Source organism: Dipteris shenzhenensis, chromosome 4 (assembly GCF_047967505.1).
Source record: "Dipteris shenzhenensis isolate YYH24624 ecotype China chromosome 4, Dip_SZ_1.0, whole genome shotgun sequence".
Lineage (NCBI taxonomy): Eukaryota > Viridiplantae > Streptophyta > Polypodiopsida > Gleicheniales > Dipteridaceae > Dipteris > Dipteris shenzhenensis.
In genome coordinates, this window is record NC_141599.1 from 51014690 (window position 1) to 51032684 (window position 17995).

At 41.8% G+C, this 17995-nt stretch overlaps 2 protein-coding genes across 2 annotated transcripts; both read left to right on the forward strand.

Annotated features, from left to right (window-relative positions):
- The first annotated feature begins 5407 nt into the window (after window positions 1-5407).
- On the forward strand, window positions 5408-6078 carry LOC147903007 (uncharacterized). Its single transcript, XM_087373629.1, has 2 exons — window positions 5408-5638; window positions 5738-6078. Exons 1-2 carry the CDS (start codon window positions 5499-5501, stop codon window positions 5952-5954), a joined length of 357 nt encoding a protein of 118 aa, XP_087229755.1. The 5' UTR covers window positions 5408-5498; the 3' UTR covers window positions 5955-6078.
- Window positions 6079-10756: 4678 nt separating this feature from the next.
- On the forward strand, window positions 10757-11333 carry LOC147903008 (secreted RxLR effector protein 161-like). The gene is made up of 2 exons (XM_087373988.1): window positions 10757-10924; window positions 11016-11333. Exons 1-2 carry the CDS (start codon window positions 10757-10759, stop codon window positions 11331-11333), a joined length of 486 nt encoding a protein of 161 aa, XP_087230114.1.
- Window positions 11334-17995: the final 6662 nt, after the last annotated feature.

Here is a 17995-nt window from a genome sequence, read left to right on the forward strand (position 1 = left end):
ACCACATTGGGGAACAAGCTAGTCTCTATAACCTGTTTGAATGTCAAGTTAGCTATGTGTACATGCATATTTCTCAATAACCATTCATTGAAAAATTGGTTGAGACTTTCTCCAGGTTGCCTTTAATGTAGTTGTAATAGCTATGTACTTTTCATGTGCATTATTAAATAAATTTATGACTTTAATGTAGTTGTAATAGTAATGTACTTCTCGTGTGCATTATTAAATAAATTTATGACTTTCCTAAATACCATTGCAAGTTTATTTTCTAATGTGTGGAGTAAAAACAGAATGGACTTCGTATTGGAATAGTAAGTCTACAGAAAGTAACTCCAAGTTAAATTAGTAGCAATCCATGTAGTTATGATACAATGGATACATCAGTTGGTTATTAGCCTTCTGTAGTTGACATAAGCTAGTTTAGGCTTTTGCAATACAATCATTGTTTTCAACCCTCTTCTTGATTTTCTCTCTTGCTTATGCATCTTCTTGATCAAGCACTTTCATTCTCTACTCTTCATTTCCTCTCATGGTATCAATTGTTCCACGATCTTCCTAAGTAATCTTTGCTTGTCAGACGTCTATTTCTTGATTGTTGATCCACCTTTCTCCAAACTCCTCTTAGTTTTCCCCATCACCTAGTTTTCCTTCATGGCTTCAGTTTCCTCCACCCACACATACAAACTTGAGAAGCTACCCAAAACTAACTATCGCATATGGGCAATTAAAATGGAGATGTTACTTACATGGGCTAAACTCTGGACATGTTGTTCCAAAACCCCTACTCCTCCTACCCACCTACACTTGCAACAACTCGAGCAACTACCAATAACCACTGCTTGCACTTCTGTGCCTACTCCTGCATCTGATGTTAATGTTGTTAATGCTTGGATCTAGGTTGATGCTAAAGCATGCTCCAATATAATTCCCAATTGTGACAACCTCCACATCCAACTTGTCCACATGCTAGACACCTCCAAAGCACTTTGATATATGTTGAAGGCTATGTATGACCACATTGACATAGCTACTCAGATTAATGCACAATGTTAGCTCATCTTCCTTGAACTCAAAGAAGGTGACTCCATGCATGATTTCATTGACCAATGGAAAGGTCTCCTTGACCAAACTGTCAATGTTGATCTCAAAGTCCTTGACTTATAATGTTGATGGTCTTTTTCCCCATCACTAGAGTTGACTAGTCAACTACACGTGGCCAACAAGCTCAGTGCAAGTGCACTAGTGAGAGAAGATTCCCTCTCTTGCAATGCATGGGTTGATGTGCAAGGTTTTCTACTCAACACGGGGACAACTACAATTAATTAGATGTCAATGTAACTAACATATGAGCACACTGTATGAAGACAAGTGCAAAAGTACTTGAGCAAAGAGATCTCAAAGAGATAAAGACAACATAAAGGAGCAAACTTTGATTGTATTTCAGAAGTAATCTTTCTATTACAACAACTCATGGCAACACAATTCCATGACAACTCCACTCAACCTTCCCTCGCCTCAACTCAACTAGAAGCTCTATGAGCCAGTAGTCTTCATAGACTTCCTAGTTCTATGCTACCTCACTATCTAAAACTCGTTTTCTCACAAGGAGTCTCTTTCGGATCCCAATCTCTACCTCTAAGTAGGAGCTTCACTATCTCAATCAAAGGCTAGCTCACCACCTTCTAATTATACTCCTAACTAACGAGGGGGACCACGTTCTACCATTAGTCACTGCCTGCTGGTTGTCTTCTACGTCATTCCCTTGATCTCTGGAGATGCACTTCTCCGCAAGTTGGCACCAATCATATTTCTCCACTGCTTTTAGCTTGGTTTCCACGCAAGCTTTACTATGCTAAGTTCTTAGCTACCAAGTCAGCTAGTCCCAAGCCTCTTGTTAACCAGAGGTTAACACCTTCTTTAGCTTAACTTGAGCTGTGTTTTCATAGTTAGTCTCGAGTTACACAGACACACATACATGCATACATATGTAAGTACGTACACACACACACACACACACACACCCAGAGCAACTTGTTGGGCTTTAGCATCTTCACTGTAATTGGTCAGCTCTTATTAAAAACCTTAACCAAATATGTCAAACGATGAAAAATAGCTAAGTAAGCACAGAAATCATCCAAATAAATAGCAATAAACTCAGTCAAGTAGTGCTTGAAGTTTCAACCATAAATCTCTAAAAGGTAGATGGTGCATTCTTGAGTCCAAGCGCTTTCTTTGGAAAAAGAGTAGTGTTGTGCTGCAATTTTATCTTCCTTAATTATTTGTTTCAAGTCAACAGCTATCTGGAATATGTCAAGCTCTCCCACTAGTAATCTTTGAAGCTTCATAAGCCAAGTTTCAACATCTTGTAAAAACTAGTCCTTCACTTTAAGATCTTGAGGCCTAGAACGTTTAAGCACCTTACTAGGATTGGTCAGAACCTATATTTTCTTATCTCTAGTTTTTATTGTCATCAATTTGATTCCCCAGTCATGTAACACCTTGGCACTTTTCAACTAGGGTCTACCCAATTTTAGGGATAGGAATTCTCTTCCATTGAAAATGACCAATAAACTTATTATGTAATGATTACCACCAATAGTAAGAACAACAACAGAAAGCGTACCCATGGGTTTCACAGGTCTTTGATCTACCATCCAAACTTAGAATGGAGAGGGCTTCATATTCTTCAACTGCAATTTATTAACCACATCCACAAATATGATGTTACCACCATATTCTTCAACTGCAATTTATTCATCACAGCTGCAAATATGATGTTAACTCCAGAACCACCATCCACAATGACTCCTGAGAACTTTTGCTTTTCGTTGTTGACAATAATCAATAGTAAGTACTTCATCATTCACCATTGGAGTATCAATGACTAGAATAGTAATCATTGAATCCATAGTCTTGACAGGTGATTCTTCAGTCTAAAGTTATAGCAGCAAAGACTCTCTACAATAAGGTACAAATTTGAGCAATTTTGCTATTCTAAGGCTGACCTTCATTTTTTGGAAAATCTCCCATGCTTTTTCCATTTTTTGACTCCAGTCCCCTTCAAAACTCAGTACTAGTTGAGACTAACTTGTGGAAGCTTTTGGCGAGTTATCTGCCGGTGGCACCATTCTCAAATGAGGAGGTAAGTCCACAATTGGAGCTTTCACCCTTCAATTCCTGAGTTATTCATGAGGCAATCTATTTTTGTGTCTTCCAATTGAGATCACCTGAAGGATTAATCCATCTTCTTTGGTGACCTCTGCTATTGCAAATAGGTTACTACATGGGCATCAATCGAACTTGAGAGTTTTGCTAATATTACCTGGCACCCAGGGTCAACTTCTCGTCTTTCCCTATTGCTTTGAAGCATTTTTAAATGTTCTTGTTACAACGGGCAATCAAACTTGGTGTGGATACCATTACCAAAGTAACAAAAAATACGTGGACCTTGTTTCTTATCTTTCCCATTTTTGTCTTTACCCTCCTTCCTCCTACTTATGTTTTCTTTTTAGCACACCAACATGTGGACTCATCATGCCCATATTTAGAACAAATCCCTCAGTCCTTTGTCTTGTAGTCATCTTTTGTGTGTCTCTCCTTAGAGCACGTGTTGCACCATTTCTCTTCCTGACTCAGCTTTTCTCTGAACCCGATTTATTTCAAGGCCTTTTTCATGATTTTGACTTTAGCTTATCAAGTTTGGTCAAGGCATCATCATCATCACTTGCTTCAGTCTTCTCTTTTTGGAGGATACATTCTTTTCTAGTGCAATAGCATGGTTCAACAATTCTTTTTATGTTCTTTGGAGATTGGAGATCAATTTGAGTGCATCTTATAATCAACAAAGTTTGCAATGACTTGTCATCTGGAGTTGTGCTAAGCTGACTGATCAAAGCTCGCATTCTAAGCACAAAATCAGTGCAGAATCTTGAATAGACTCATGTTTCTTCGTTGATCTCTTGTCAGAATCTCTTAAGGAAAGCCTCAGACATCATTTGTTGCCAATCCTTAAAATAACGAATATGAAATTGGTTGAACCAGTGCTAAGCTATCTTAGTAAGTGTGCACAAAAAGTAGTTCATGTAATCCTCCTTTTTTATAATGCCATTGATATGACAAACTCAGAGGAAACTCTGCAAGTGACTATAAGGGACTTCATCTTTAGTCCCTTTAAAATCTTGGAATTTGACTTTGATTAGAGTAGCTGATTTGACCTTAATAGTAACCAACTTGTATTTTTTTGGTGCCTCCTTGGCTTTGTCATGATCCTCATGGTGGCATTCCCTTGTGTGGCCGTGCTTGTGGTGGTGTCCCATAATAGGCGAAGGCTTTGGTACCCGCCTACCAACGCTTAATTATTAGCAAAACTCTTACCACATTTGCACATTTACCCTGAGGCTAGGACAATTTTTTGCACAATAATGAGGGGTAGGAAGGAGGTGTTTGAGAGCTTGACCACTCCTCCGATCTTCAATTACAATTTAACCCCAAATGGTTAGCTTAATTCTTTAATGCATTGTGTGCCTCACATATCAATTGCATACTCTTTTCCAATCCGGATAATGCAAGGTGGGTGAGTGTACTTTTCTTAAAATAGAGTGAATAGACCAACATCAAACCCTTGATGAAGACAGACTTGAAGTACCCTTAATGATGATAGTGAAGTTCCCTTCCTCAACCTTATAGATGTGCGAGGACATTTTCATCATAGTTAAGATGCAAGATTTAGCCTCTTCAAAGTCAAACACATTTTTATAAGATGAAGCAATGGCAACAATGTTGCCACCTCCAACCATCCCATAGGTCAAGGATGATACGTTTATCATTGTTATCTTGCTATACCTTTCATAAAAACCAATGCTTAAATTGGGCCTGATGATGGGGCAAGGATCTCAAAATATCTAGCAATGTGAAAGTGAACTTTTATACCAAAAACTACCTATCTTAATGGACAAAGCAAAAAATGCCATTATCCACTAAGGAGGAACACCTCATGTCATAAGAATTGAAGCTCATGTCACGAAAAGGAATTCCTCCTCAATCAACACCTACCATTATTCAAGTCTAAAGGCCAAGTGTTCTCTTACAAAAAAGGTGCAACATAGCTTGGTAGAATTGAAGAAGAAGGCCATGCACTTATAATTTGTGGTTCAAACATAAAACCATGTGCGTGCTAGGTAAATATTTCCACCAAGACCTTGTATGCAACCTCATAGCTCATGTTTGCATCATGGTCATGCTTGTGCAAATTGACTTTGGATTCCATTAACATATATGTGGCTTTTGAATCCTTCATTCCACCTTTAATAAGCATGTCCATGATATATTTCTATCATCTAGCTATATAATTGTGTGACAACAATATGATTTCTTTGACTTAGAACAAATTTGCTTGGGATTATCCCCTATAGCATTGAGTCCATTATCCATTCACAAACAAACACCACCACTCGAGCTTTATTCCTCTCTACTTCCTTTCCTTCGTCATCGCTTTGGCTATGGCTATCTCGATGCCTCTCGCTACCCCCTTCTTGCCCGCCTTCTCCTTGTCTTCAACCGCCATCCAGCACCGCCCACCTTCAGCTTTCGTCTCGACCCCCTCGCTTGCCTCCCGCCATGGCCGCCTCATCGTCATGAGGTACGTCCCCCAACTTGATAATTGCACGACCCATATCCTCGACTTTACTTGACTGCTTCCGCCCTTACCCTGTCGTTTCCTTCGGCTTGGTTTTTGCAGTGCGTCTGCACCCAAAGATGACCATGTTGCTGGACTTACTGCTGCTGCGGTTGCAGCTGCCATGATCATTCCTGAAATCGCTGAGGCAGCTCAACCGGGAGTTTCCCCGTCGTTGAAGAATCTGTTATTCAGTGTTGTTGCTGGAGGAGTCGTCCTCCTTGCCATTGCTGGGGCTATTGCTGGAGTATCTACTTTTGATCCTGTGAAACGGGGTTAACCATGTATAAACACTTATGTAGCAGTGCCAGCAAAGGTCTTTGCAATGCATCTAATCTCTGATTTTGTAATAGTATATAATGTGAATACGATAGACGGCTGATTCTTATGGTTGTCTTTGATCATACCCCTTAATTGCTCTTTTTCAATCGGTTCAGTTTCCAAGTTGTCACTGTCTCTGTCTTAGACGTCTAGTTCTTGACACTGGGGTTGAATCCTTCGAAGATGATCGAAATTTCGTTCCCATAATGTGCGGTATGTAGGCTGACAATTTGTGTTCTCTGCTTTCTTGTGATTTAGAATTGTGTTCAATCAACCTTCTCTGTTGCTCTTCCGGAAACGAGCATTTGAATCCATGCTACGTCGACCGGATAAGATGTTCAAAAATAAGAAGTAATTGTGAACCGTGATAAAGAACTGTGATTTAAAAGCTTGCATCTGCACTCCAATATGTTAAGTTTTTTTCTGTTTTAGGCTGTAACTTGTGTGTCAAGAATACTGTTTTGGCTTTGCTAGTCGCCACAGGGCAGTCCTCGATATAAGGTTACGGCTGCGCCCCACGGTTAACGTTTAATCACTGGATCAATAGCAAATAATTGACCTTCAGAATCATGCATCCTATTACATATTCCGATACATCCTACCCAGTTAACTGAAAGTGTATTACTATGAGGAAGCACCTCCAAAGCCGGCAGAGAAAGCCAAGGAAGAGAAGAAAGAAGAGAAGAAGGATGTAGAGAAGATGGCCGATGGAAAGGGTGAGTCGAAGGAAGCGAAGAAGGTAGAAGCGAAGGCGAGTGAGGCAGTGGCTAGGAGGTGGAGGATGTTGCACTCTTCATCAAGTAAAGCTCTAATAATATTTTCCAAATTAGGGTAGGGGAGATGCTCTAAGGTTGTGACAAGGTGAGCATATGCGTCGGGCATGCTCTGCAAGAGCACAGCAATAGCGTCAATAGTGGCCAATTGCGTTGTGATCCTATGGAGTGCAATCAGAGGGAGTGCAATCAGAGAGTGCTTTACACTTGCTCCATAGAGTCTATCTAACTCATTCCAAGCAGAGTCTAGAGTGACATGGCTCTTGCCACCAAGTGAATGGGTTTTGGATAAAGGTTAAGCGCAATGACGACCAACGCTTACTCTTCAATATCCTCCTCATCCGTAGTGATGTCGATTTGTTTTGTGCCTTTCACATAAGGCCACAGACCTTTGTACATCAATAAATACTTCAAAGGTTTGTGGCCTTTCACATAAGGCCACAAACCTTTGTACATCAATAAATACTTCAAAGATTAGAGGTACTCCATCGCTTGCACCAAATCGTGCATAACCTTCTCCGAACTCAGCTCTCTTCACCTTAAATCTCAAAGAAAGGGGGGGTGTATCTACATCAACTCAAGGGTAGGCCCTATCTTGTTAAAAGAGTGATTAACACCAAAGCTTAGTTAATAAATTCTTGCCTAATATGTAGGATCTAATAAGGCACTATAAGAAAACAATACAACGTCTGTGCTCAATAGATAACAGGATCTCATACGCAAGAGAGAAAACAGATAGTATGGAGAATCAAAAATTTGATTACTGTAGAACTGATATAATAGATGGCACTGCCTCCCAACCGTGCACCCCTATGAAAGAAGCTTCGATGGCGAGCTGGAAACAGTAGAGGACGGAGGTTAGATGTTAAGGAATCAGGGTTGCTGTAGCTAGTGATAAAATGGGCTTCCCGGGCTTACTCTTATATAGCCACTAGTCGTAATCGGTTAGACCCAATTTGGTGACCGACCCAGTCCGTCCAAAATGGTCAACTGGGGGTCGGTCCTGAAATAGGCCACTGACCACACGATAGAACCGTGGTGTAAAATAGATCAACTGACCTACTTTCTCCGTTCGGCCCAGAGCCATTCAGGATCATCTGGGATTCCAAACGGGTCCCACAACCCAAGAGTGGACTGTCCCGAGAAAAGCTCTGTCTACCCTCAGTGCGGTCATTCATGGAATGTCATCCCGCACTTGCATGTATCCTAGTTGGCAGTGTGCCAACTCCGTCCAGCCATCAGGCCACACATGGCCCCCATCTGGTGTCCAAACCAGGATCTACCAAATAATTGAGCTACTCAAATGCCTTCTCCTCATATGGGGGGCTTACAAGTAGAGTTAGCTAGTTCCCGCATAGTTACACGAGAGTGGAGCATTGATATCTAACACCCCCCCTCAATGTCCACCCGTAAGTGAACTTACTTTTTCGGGCCAAATGCCAAGTCGATGAAGATGCCTCTCCAGCAAGTCTCTTCCAAGAGCCTCCGTGAAAAAGTCCGCAGCATTCTCTATAGTTGGACAGTACACCAAGTTGACCTCTCCATCCATGATGAGCTCGCGTACAAAGTGATATTGAATCTCAATGTGTTTTGTGGAGTGTGGAACACAAGGTTCTTTGCAATCGCCATGTAACTCTAATTATCACATGATAACTGCCTAGGCTTGTTCTGCACTGCACCCATGTCCCCAAAAATCCTCCTCAACCACATTGCCTCGCCAAGAAGCAAAGCATGCTGATTTGTACTCAGCCTCGGTAGAAGAAAGAGCAACTGTAGGTTGCTTCTTGCTGACCCATGACAGCTCCAAATCCAAGTGAGAATAGTAACCTATCACTGATCTCCTGCTGTCCACGTCTCCTGCCCAATCCGAGTCATAGAATCCGGTCAAGATGTTGCCCTTGGTATAGGTGATGTCATAATCAAGTGTGCCTTTGATGTATTTCAGCACCCGCATCCCTGCCCTCCAATAATTCTCCTGGGGCTTATTGGAAAACCTGCTTAGTACACCAGTCGCAAAGCTGATGTCCGGCCGTGTGTTGCACAAGTAAATCAAACTACCCACAAGTCTCGCCAAGGCCATATGGGAAAAGCTCAAGAGCATGTATGACAACACAGACATTGCAATGCAAGTGAACGCACATCGTAGACTCTTGAATCTTCAACTTTCTGAATTTGAATCTGTTCCCGACTTCCTCGATCGTTTGGCAGAACACACTTGATGAGACGGTCAACGCAGGTCTTACTATTCTCCTCTACAACAGGTCACCATGTTAATCTCTGCACTGCCTTCCTCATGGCGTGCATTTGTGACTACTTAGGCCAGCCTCACGACGCTCACTCTTCCCACTCTCCTCGGAAAAATTCTTCAGGACACAATGCGCCGGCACAGTGCAACCACTCCACCAACGTCTGGCCCTGCTGCTCTATTCACCCAAAGCCACAATTTTCGATCTCAACGACAAAACCGTTGACCTTTTACTCGTCCTGGTTCGGACTTATCAGTAGCCTTCTTGTCAAGCTCCTCTCCTAATTCCTCTTCCCTAAGGCAATTTGTCTGGAGCAACAACAACTCCTCGAAATTTTCATCGTCCCAAGTCTGAGTTTCAAAGACGCAACCCAACATCAGGTGCCCGACCAGACGCTCCACGAGCCTATTGTGCAGAAGCTCTTCCTGCACCCCATTTACTATGTACCATAGTGCATCTCCCTGACCCGGATGATGAAGCTTCCCTCTGCACGTGGTACCTTAACACTACAGCCTCACGTCACATGACGTCCCGCAGGCAATGGTTCACCAACTTTGAGAAATTTCTCATTCCACTTGATGTCCGTCTTGGTGACAATAGATCTCTGCGAGCATCCGGTCAAGGATCTGCGTTCATTAAGCTCCCAGATGGTCGACATGTTGCTATCCACAACGTCTTATGGGTGGCAGACCTTCATAAAAATCTCATCTCTATTGTCGCGTTCACAACACTCAATTTGAGTCTGACCTTCTCTTGCGATCACTGCATGGTCGTCTCTCCTTCAGAACCTGATTTTCAACCCATTCGGTGCCCTCAGGTACATGGTCTCTACCCGATCGGTCAGGGATGACCCCTGATAAACACCTCCTTGATAAGCAATGTCACAATGTCTTCTAGTCTTTTAGGAGGATCTCCCTGATCCGACACGATACTCATTCGCCACAACTCATATACCGGAGTCAGATCCAGAAGTTCATACGGATGATCATGTGCCACTCCAAGCTGCTCTACATTCTCGGGAAGCCCCTCAACCGCATAACGCCATGGATGAGGAGTTTGACTCCTTACAACAAAATCGGGCTTGGGTTCTGGTCGACCCTCCTCCACACAGAAAAATAATAGGCTCAAAGTGGCTTCTCAAAAAGAAGCTTAACACAGATGGTTCGGTGTCCCGTTTCAAAGCCCGGCTAGTCGCACAAGGTTTCTCACAGATCCATGGACTCGATTATACAGTATGCCCCTGTTGTTCGCATGCAGTCCCTTCGAATCATCATCGCTCTTTGTGCGGCTCATGGCCTCCTCCTGCACCAGATGGACGTAAAGACGGCTTTCCTTAATGGAGTACTTCCCAAATCCCAACGTGTGTATATGAAGCAACCACTCGGGTATGTTCAAAATGGACGGGAAAATCAGGTGTGCCTTCTGCTCAAAAGTCTCTATGGCTTGAAACAAAGCCCGCGTGTCTGGTATCAAAGGTTCAACAAGTTTCTGCTCGAGCTCGGTTTCATTCGTACTTCCTTTGATAGTAGCGTGTATTTTAAACGATCTGCAAAGTCTTTTTGCCTACTCGGTCTCTATGTTGATGATTTGCTACTGGCCAGTAATAATTCCGACTTTCTTCAGCAAATTAAGCTTCAATTGTCTCTGGAGTTTTCAATGACAGACAATGGACCTGCCGAATACTGTCTTGGTATTCAAATCCAGCGCAACCTACAGACAGGTTCCATCCTCATTCTCTAGCAATGCTACATCATCGACATCCTCAGACGCTTCCAGATGGAACAAGGCAAACATTACGACACACCAATGGACGCAGGCATCAAGCTCTCCAACAGCATGTCCCCACAGGATCCCGAGCAACAAGCTGCCATGTAGCACATTCCCTATCGCCAGGCCGTCAGCTCAATTCGGTATCTCGTCTCATGTACGAGACCAGACATAGCATACGCTGCTTCCAAAGTCTCCCAATTCATGCAAAATCCAGGGGTCTCTCATTGGCAGGCGGTGCTCCGTCTCTTTGGATATCTCCGCTCCCGTCCCACCCTCGGCATCGAGAATCGCCCCAACCTTCCACAGACACTCTCTGGCTGGAGTAATGCAGACTGGGGGGGAGATGTGCACACTAGAAAATCCACCTCCGGTCATCTGTTCCTACTAGCTGGAGGCGCAATTACCTGGTATAGTAAGAAGCAGCCTACTGTAGCGATCTCAACAGCTGAAGCAGAGTACCTTTCAATGACCACAGCTATCTGTGATGGCCTGTGGATTCAAAGAACTCAAATTCGCCCCAAAGACCCCCTTTCTTCTTCACTGCGATAACCAATCTGCCATGGCAATTGCTCAAAATAGTGCATACAGTGAGCGTACCAAGCACATGATCTCAAATGTCACTTCATCACGCAACGCATTGAAGGCAAGCCTCATCTATATTCCCACTCAGAACATGCTGGCCGATATCCTCACTAAAGCTCTCCTTGCGCCAAATCATTGGCTCTGCTCCCGTGGGTTTGGGTAGATCACCCCTTAGTTCTTCCGCTTTGGAGTTAAGGGGGGGTGTTAAAACAGTGATTAACACCAAAGCTTAGTTAATAAATTCTTGCCTAATACGTAGGATCTAATAAGGCAAGACCTTTGCACTCGCATGCATTACGGTTGTAATCGCAAGCTGTTAAGCGCCAGCCTTTGGGCTATTTGATCCCTCTAATCATGGAATAACGATCACCTTTGTCTTCGCATCTCTCTGTCTCCTATTTGCAATTCCCTCTTACACTCCTTATGTGCATACACTTTTCTCCTTTCCCCTTGTCTCTGTTCGTGCACGATCCTCTCTCTCTCTTGCTCGTATACGTGCTAACATATCCATGGGTCATGGTAAGAAGGAAAAGTTTTGCACATTATAAAATTAGGAAGGAGACATGTGCGCGCGCACACACACACACACACACACACTTAGTATCCCTTCCTCCATTGGTTTGGTCACTTGCTCATTAGTTCTCCCCCCGACAACAACCCCCCCCCTAAAACCCCTCTCTCAACTTCTCTCCCTAGTATTTCCCTCTTTTTACCCACTCTTTATTCATTTCCCTCGCATTTCCCTTCTTGAAAATTTCCCCCTCGTCCCTTCTTCCCCCCCTTTCCCCCCCTAATTTCTTCATATTTTTCCTACCATTTTTTCTAATTTTCTTCTTAAAACTGCCTCCTAATTTTTACATTTTTTTTGCCTATTCTCCTAATTATTTCGTATTTCTCCCTAATTTTTCCTAATTTCTTCTAAACTCTTAATAATTATTTCCCTATTTATTTCCTGATATATATCTCTCCCTAATTATTTCCTATGTATCCTAGACTTTTATAATAATGCAAACTTTCCTAAGATACTCCTAATTTTCCCTTTCCCCTCATTTTGTTCTCTATTCCTAAATTTTTTAAGCCTAAATTCTTGTTAGCCTAGTTCTTTTTCTCAATTATTTTCTTTTTCTAAATTCCTCTATTTCTTTTAATACCTCTCCTTTTTTAAAATTATCCTTCCTTAAGTTTTTCCTATTATTTCCTAATTATTTCCTAATTCTTTCTAATTTATTTTCTAATTATTCCCCTATATGTTTCCTAACTATTTCCTATTTTTGTATAAAAGCTTTCTGAAGCCTTTTTAGTTTGGGTAATGCTAGCTTTATTAGATTGTTAATTCTAAAAACCTTTTAGAATGTTAAAACTAAAGACCTATTAAATTGGTTAAAGCTAAAACCTTTGAGAGTGGTACCTATGCTATTGACTCCCCTCCCCACACTTTCTACCAGCCTATTGCCCACTATTCTACACCCATCCTTGTTTAGGTGCAATGACACGCATGGTCAAACTTTAAGCCAACCCGCATCCTGAGCCTTCACATTCCCCAACTCTGTACTTTGGTAGCCTATTTAAAAGGGGACTCCACTGCTATGCGCTACAGTAATACCTCCATGGGTTCAACCCACTACCTTTGCAACCCTCTGCCCTCGCTCTAATCAAGCTCCTTGTCTCTCTACCCAATCCCGCCCTATTGCTCTGCCACTACGCCAAACGGCTTCACCTCAAGTCCTGGCCCCTCAACTTCTCCACTTAGAGTCGGTACTCTGCTCCAAGTCATTGATTGCCAATCGCATCCGTGTTACATAGCCTTGTACCTTCTTCTCATGTACCTCTCCACACACAGCTCTGAACCACATACAAGAATGGACTCACAGGTTGATTTAGATTTCATTATGTTTTTTTTTGCACGTGGGGCTTCAAACCCCCTCTCACTCTCCCTTTATTATATATATAGTCCCTTTGTAATTTCCCTCCTAAGGTTCCCCCCCCCCTACCCCCCCTCTCTTTTAATTTCCTGTTTAATTCATGTATTAAATCTTTTTATGACCCTTCCAACCCAACCCCCCTTGTTTTCCCTTCTTTTCTTATCTAAATTCTTAAAACTTATATACTGCCTATACTACCTAGCATTATCATTTTCATCACTTTAACCAATTCTTTTTGTCGATCTCTTTTGTGACCTGCCCCCTTTTTTTTCAAAAAAAGATCTATGTTTTATAGGTTGACCATTGTTGCTTCATACAATAACCCCCTTTATTTTTCATTTATTTATTCACCCCTATTTACTATTGGCATAATTTTTTCATTTAGACACTTATCATACAGATCCACTTTTATTCATTTATTATCAGTAGGTGGGGGGTAAGTTCCGCATGGTGGGCTTACTCCCCACCATATGGTCTTACCCTCTAGGTTGGGGGTGGGCCACTGTTATGGATAAATTTGACCAAAGTAAAATGCATAAATATGTGCGTGTGCTTGTATGTGTGGCAATAGTATAATAAAATATGGTGTGCATAAGGCCCAGAGTTGAGGTGGCAGGGCATGACCATGTGCCACCCTTCCATGTAAGAGGACCCATAAGGTGTGTTGTACATAATTCATGGTAGTAATAATATAAAATGATAAGGTGGCATGTGTCCTCCATGCACCACCCCTCCACCTAGGCGGTCCCATGCCTGCATTTAGTGAGATATGGCCCAAGGACCATGGGAGAAGTAATATAAAATAGGTGGAGATGGATATTATATTGGATTATTCCCTCCATGTAGGATAGGCCCATGTGGGGGAGGTGTAGAAAGTCCAAGAATGCAAGTTATATGTGTTTATTTCATTTATCCCCTTTAATTTTCATTTATTCACACTTCTCAATAACCCCACCTCCCCTTAATCTCTTCTCTTGTGGTTTGGCATTCACATCGAAATCTCTTTAACTTTCTATTAGATTATTTCTTTTTAATCATTTCCCCCGTTTTCTTTCTATTCATTTCTTTTAATTTTCTCCCCATAGCCTCTAATTTCACTTCTCTACCCAGACAATCTTGTTTTTTTCATTATGCTTGATAAGTGTATGGCCAAGTATTAATTTTTATTGTGACTCCGATAACAAGGGAGGGGTGTTGATGACACCTGTCTTCCCAACCAAAGTTAAATCTAGTTCTCACTATTTTGCTTGTTGGATGGTGGCAGGTAGGCAGACTTCCCTCTTTAATAAAAGTGATGGTGCCATCAACTTATCAAAGCTCTGCTGCTCACATTTCCTCTTTTAGAAAAAATTGTTCATCCTTTAATGATGCTACTTCATTTTTTGTGGATGTTTATTGCAAAGTTTATCTATTAAACATTTCTCTTTCCTACTCCAAATTTGTCTACTCTTCACTATGGAAAGGGGTGTTGTTAATGTCTACTACTACTACTACTACTACTACTACTACTACTACACACACACACACACACACACACACACACACATGTATGCACACATGCACACACACACACACACAGAGTTGTCTCCCCCCCCTTCCCTCTCTCTCTCTCTCTCATGCTCTCACAAAACCCAATTGAAATTAAAACTGATGTTTATAGTTTGTGAATTTTAATTTCAAATTTACATATTTGAAATTCCAAATTTGAAAAGCTTGTGAAGAATCTAGATTGGTATTCACCTAAATGGCTTGATGTTGCTGCCTTAAATGCTCCCACTAATTGTAAGACCACATTTTGTGTTCTTCACTCTGATGGCAATGATAGAATGCATGCATCTACAACTACTTGCTGTTGCTCTGTAGGTAATCTTCTTTCTTCTATTTGTTTCTCCCTTCGCAAACATTGTAAAAGTGTCTTTCATTCCCATTGTGATACTGTGTCATTTGTTTCCTCACCTTAATGGGAGATAGAAATTTTGCCACACCCAAGAAAAGCCCTCTCCTATCGCTGTCCATGCTCTCAAAGGCCCCTTCCACCCTTGCAATGAATCATCTGTTACAACCCCAATGCCCCTTTTACTTAATGCTGGTCAAGTCATGGGATATATTGTTGTGCATCTTGTAACACTCCACCAACCATGCCATGACTAGGGGCATTGCAGGATGCACAGCCAAGGGAAACAGTCTTAATGACCTTCCAAGTCGGAGTGAGGAAGATCAAGACTCTCAATGAAGCATAGGTGGCAAGCACCTTCAAGCTACCCAATGAAGACAATAATACGGCAGATTCGTGTCTTAATGGGGGGCTTCCAGTTTTCATGATGTGTTTGGAGACCACCATGAAGGGGCAAAGACCTAGCCTGCAATGGTGAAGACCCAACCTATCTAGAAGGTCACCAAGCCTTTCCATGCCTATCCATTTTTCTTTGCTTGAAGGTAAGGGAAATGGAGGATCAAAAGATGTTGGGTGTCTCTCATACTTTTGTGGTTCCGTCAAGCCCTTCCATGGGTAGCTAAGCTTTTCCAATCGTCATGGCTCATACCATTCCAAGTATTGAGCCAAGGAACCAATAGCTCTTCTTTTGATTCTGAGAAAGGTTAGTAGGCTCGATGGCAAACTGTTAAAGCCTTGGTAAGAGAAGTGCACATTTTAGCTCCACATATGTTGTGTGTCTTGGAGCTGAGAGTAAAGACACTTAGATCATCTGAGAGTAGCTATAATGTGCACTTACTTTACCTAGGTTGAGTTGCCTAGCTTGATGCAATCTAGGTAGTACTACTAGTTTATCACCAGTCACTGGCATGACAACTTCTTGGGCTTGCATGTGTTTTATATCACCGACATATTTTTTGATTATTTTTAGTGTAGTTGATTACTAGTAGCATGTCATTGGCTCATTGAAGCTATTCATCACAAGCATCTCCTCCTCCCCATTGCCTACCTCAAAACTCTCCTCACCAAAAAATTCATAGCAACTTTTGGCAAGCAAACGCCAAAAATAGAAAGAGTACTTAGAGCCTTTATTTTGCCAATATTTCTAGATATGAAGCATGAAGTCAGTTTCATGATTCTGCTAGAAGCACACCTCATTCCCACTTTGAAAGGTGTAGCTGACATCGATCGTGAATATGTGGGAATTCCTCAAGAAGAGTGCTAGAGATGGCAATTGAAGACTTATAGGATATGATTAAAAGGAAGGGCACACGCCTGTTGCCAAACCTACCTCCAAGACCTTGAAGGACAAACCTACCTCTAAGACACCGTGCTCCATGTCTAGCCCCAAATAATAGTATCTACCTCTCTATTTTGAACTATAATCTACTTTGAGAAGTGTAGGCCATCTCCTGGTGGTTCTAGTGATGCCCTATAGGCCATGGTATGTGCCTTGTAGGCATAATATAGGCACTTGTAGTGTTAGTGCCTTTTAGGCCACATAGGACACTTAGTCCTATGTGACACCTAGGACACTTAGTCCTAGGTCTAGGTACTTGCACCTTGTACTCATTCTTTTCCCATAATCCTAGTTTTGATGTGACGGCTAATCTATCGACTCTTTTGCAATCTGCACACTGTCTTTTTCAATTGATCCTATAGTGGTATCAGAGCAGGTTGATTTTTCTTCCTGCGCACCCTTTCTGTATAGTTTGTACAACTATATGGACGTTCATATAGACACGTACAGATCCTGCATTAGATCCAATACGATCATATTTGCATCATCGTACATACCTGCGTTGCGTACAGTCGTCGTACAACTCCATACCGTCACCGTACATTTGTACTTGCTCTGTATGGCACTACGTACGTCTTCGTATAGGCACTGTACCTACATTCGTACATGCATACCAGCCTCGTACAATCTTTGGACCAACGTACCAGCCTCGTACTTGCATCAATACAAATCGTACTATTCGTACAGTACAGCCATACGTTGGATTCAGCACACCTGATCCGTACAACCCCATACAGTTGTACATGCTCTGTGCAACTACCATATAATCATACATTTTGTCAGTACAGATCATACTATTCTCAAGATTTCAGTACAGGTTTGGCACATGTGAATTATTTGCAGTATATTTTCAAAAATTTGGGCTTTTGAGGACTTTTGCTATCCTCATCCTCCTTCTACTAATTGAAATCTTCCCAAGCCATTTCAATAGTTTGGAAAGCCTACATCTTGAGGTTTATACTCTGGGACAGGTACACTTTTGCAGTCAATTTGTGGACATCAAGTCCTAATTCTGCAGTTGCAAGCCTTGAGGCTATTTTTTGGGATTTAGTCTGCAATTTCTCTTTTGATTCCAATACATTGGGATAGATTGGAGAACATTGAGTCAGATTTGCATACATTGGGTCACATTTGCAAAAATTTCAGCAAAATTTGGGGCTTTTCTGCATTTTCCCTCTTTTTGGCCTATTTGCCCTCATTAAATTTAGGGCTTTTGCTAGATTTGCTCTTTTTGCAGTGAACATTGCCTACCACAATCACATTTGGGTCAGATTTGCATTGCCCTTTTGATTTGGGTCAAAAATTTGCAGATATTTGCTGTCATCTTTGGACAGCTAGCTTTTTGCAGTGATAGCCTTGAGGCTTTTGGGTTTTTAGGTCTCTTTTAGGGTATCACATTTGCTATGGCTGGGAACAATCAAGATCTATTTGGCATTCTTCGTGAAGATGATAAGTTGGATGGCACCAACTATCC

What these genes read in the sequence shown, in the direction of transcription:
- LOC147903007 (XM_087373629.1), top strand. Translation starts at nt 5,499, where the DNA reads ATGGCTATCTCGATGCCTCTCGCTACCCCCTTCTTGCCCGCCTTCTCC. An exon ending in GGCCGCCTCATCGTCATGAG is followed by an intron (nt 5,639 to 5,737) that starts GTACGTCCCCCA and finishes TGGTTTTTGCAG; the next exon opens with TGCGTCTGCACCCAAAGATG.
- LOC147903008 (XM_087373988.1), top strand. Translation starts at nt 10,757, where the DNA reads ATGCTACATCATCGACATCCTCAGACGCTTCCAGATGGAACAAGGCAA. An exon ending in CAGGCCGTCAGCTCAATTCG is followed by an intron (nt 10,925 to 11,015) that starts GTATCTCGTCTC and finishes TCTCATTGGCAG; the next exon opens with GCGGTGCTCCGTCTCTTTGG.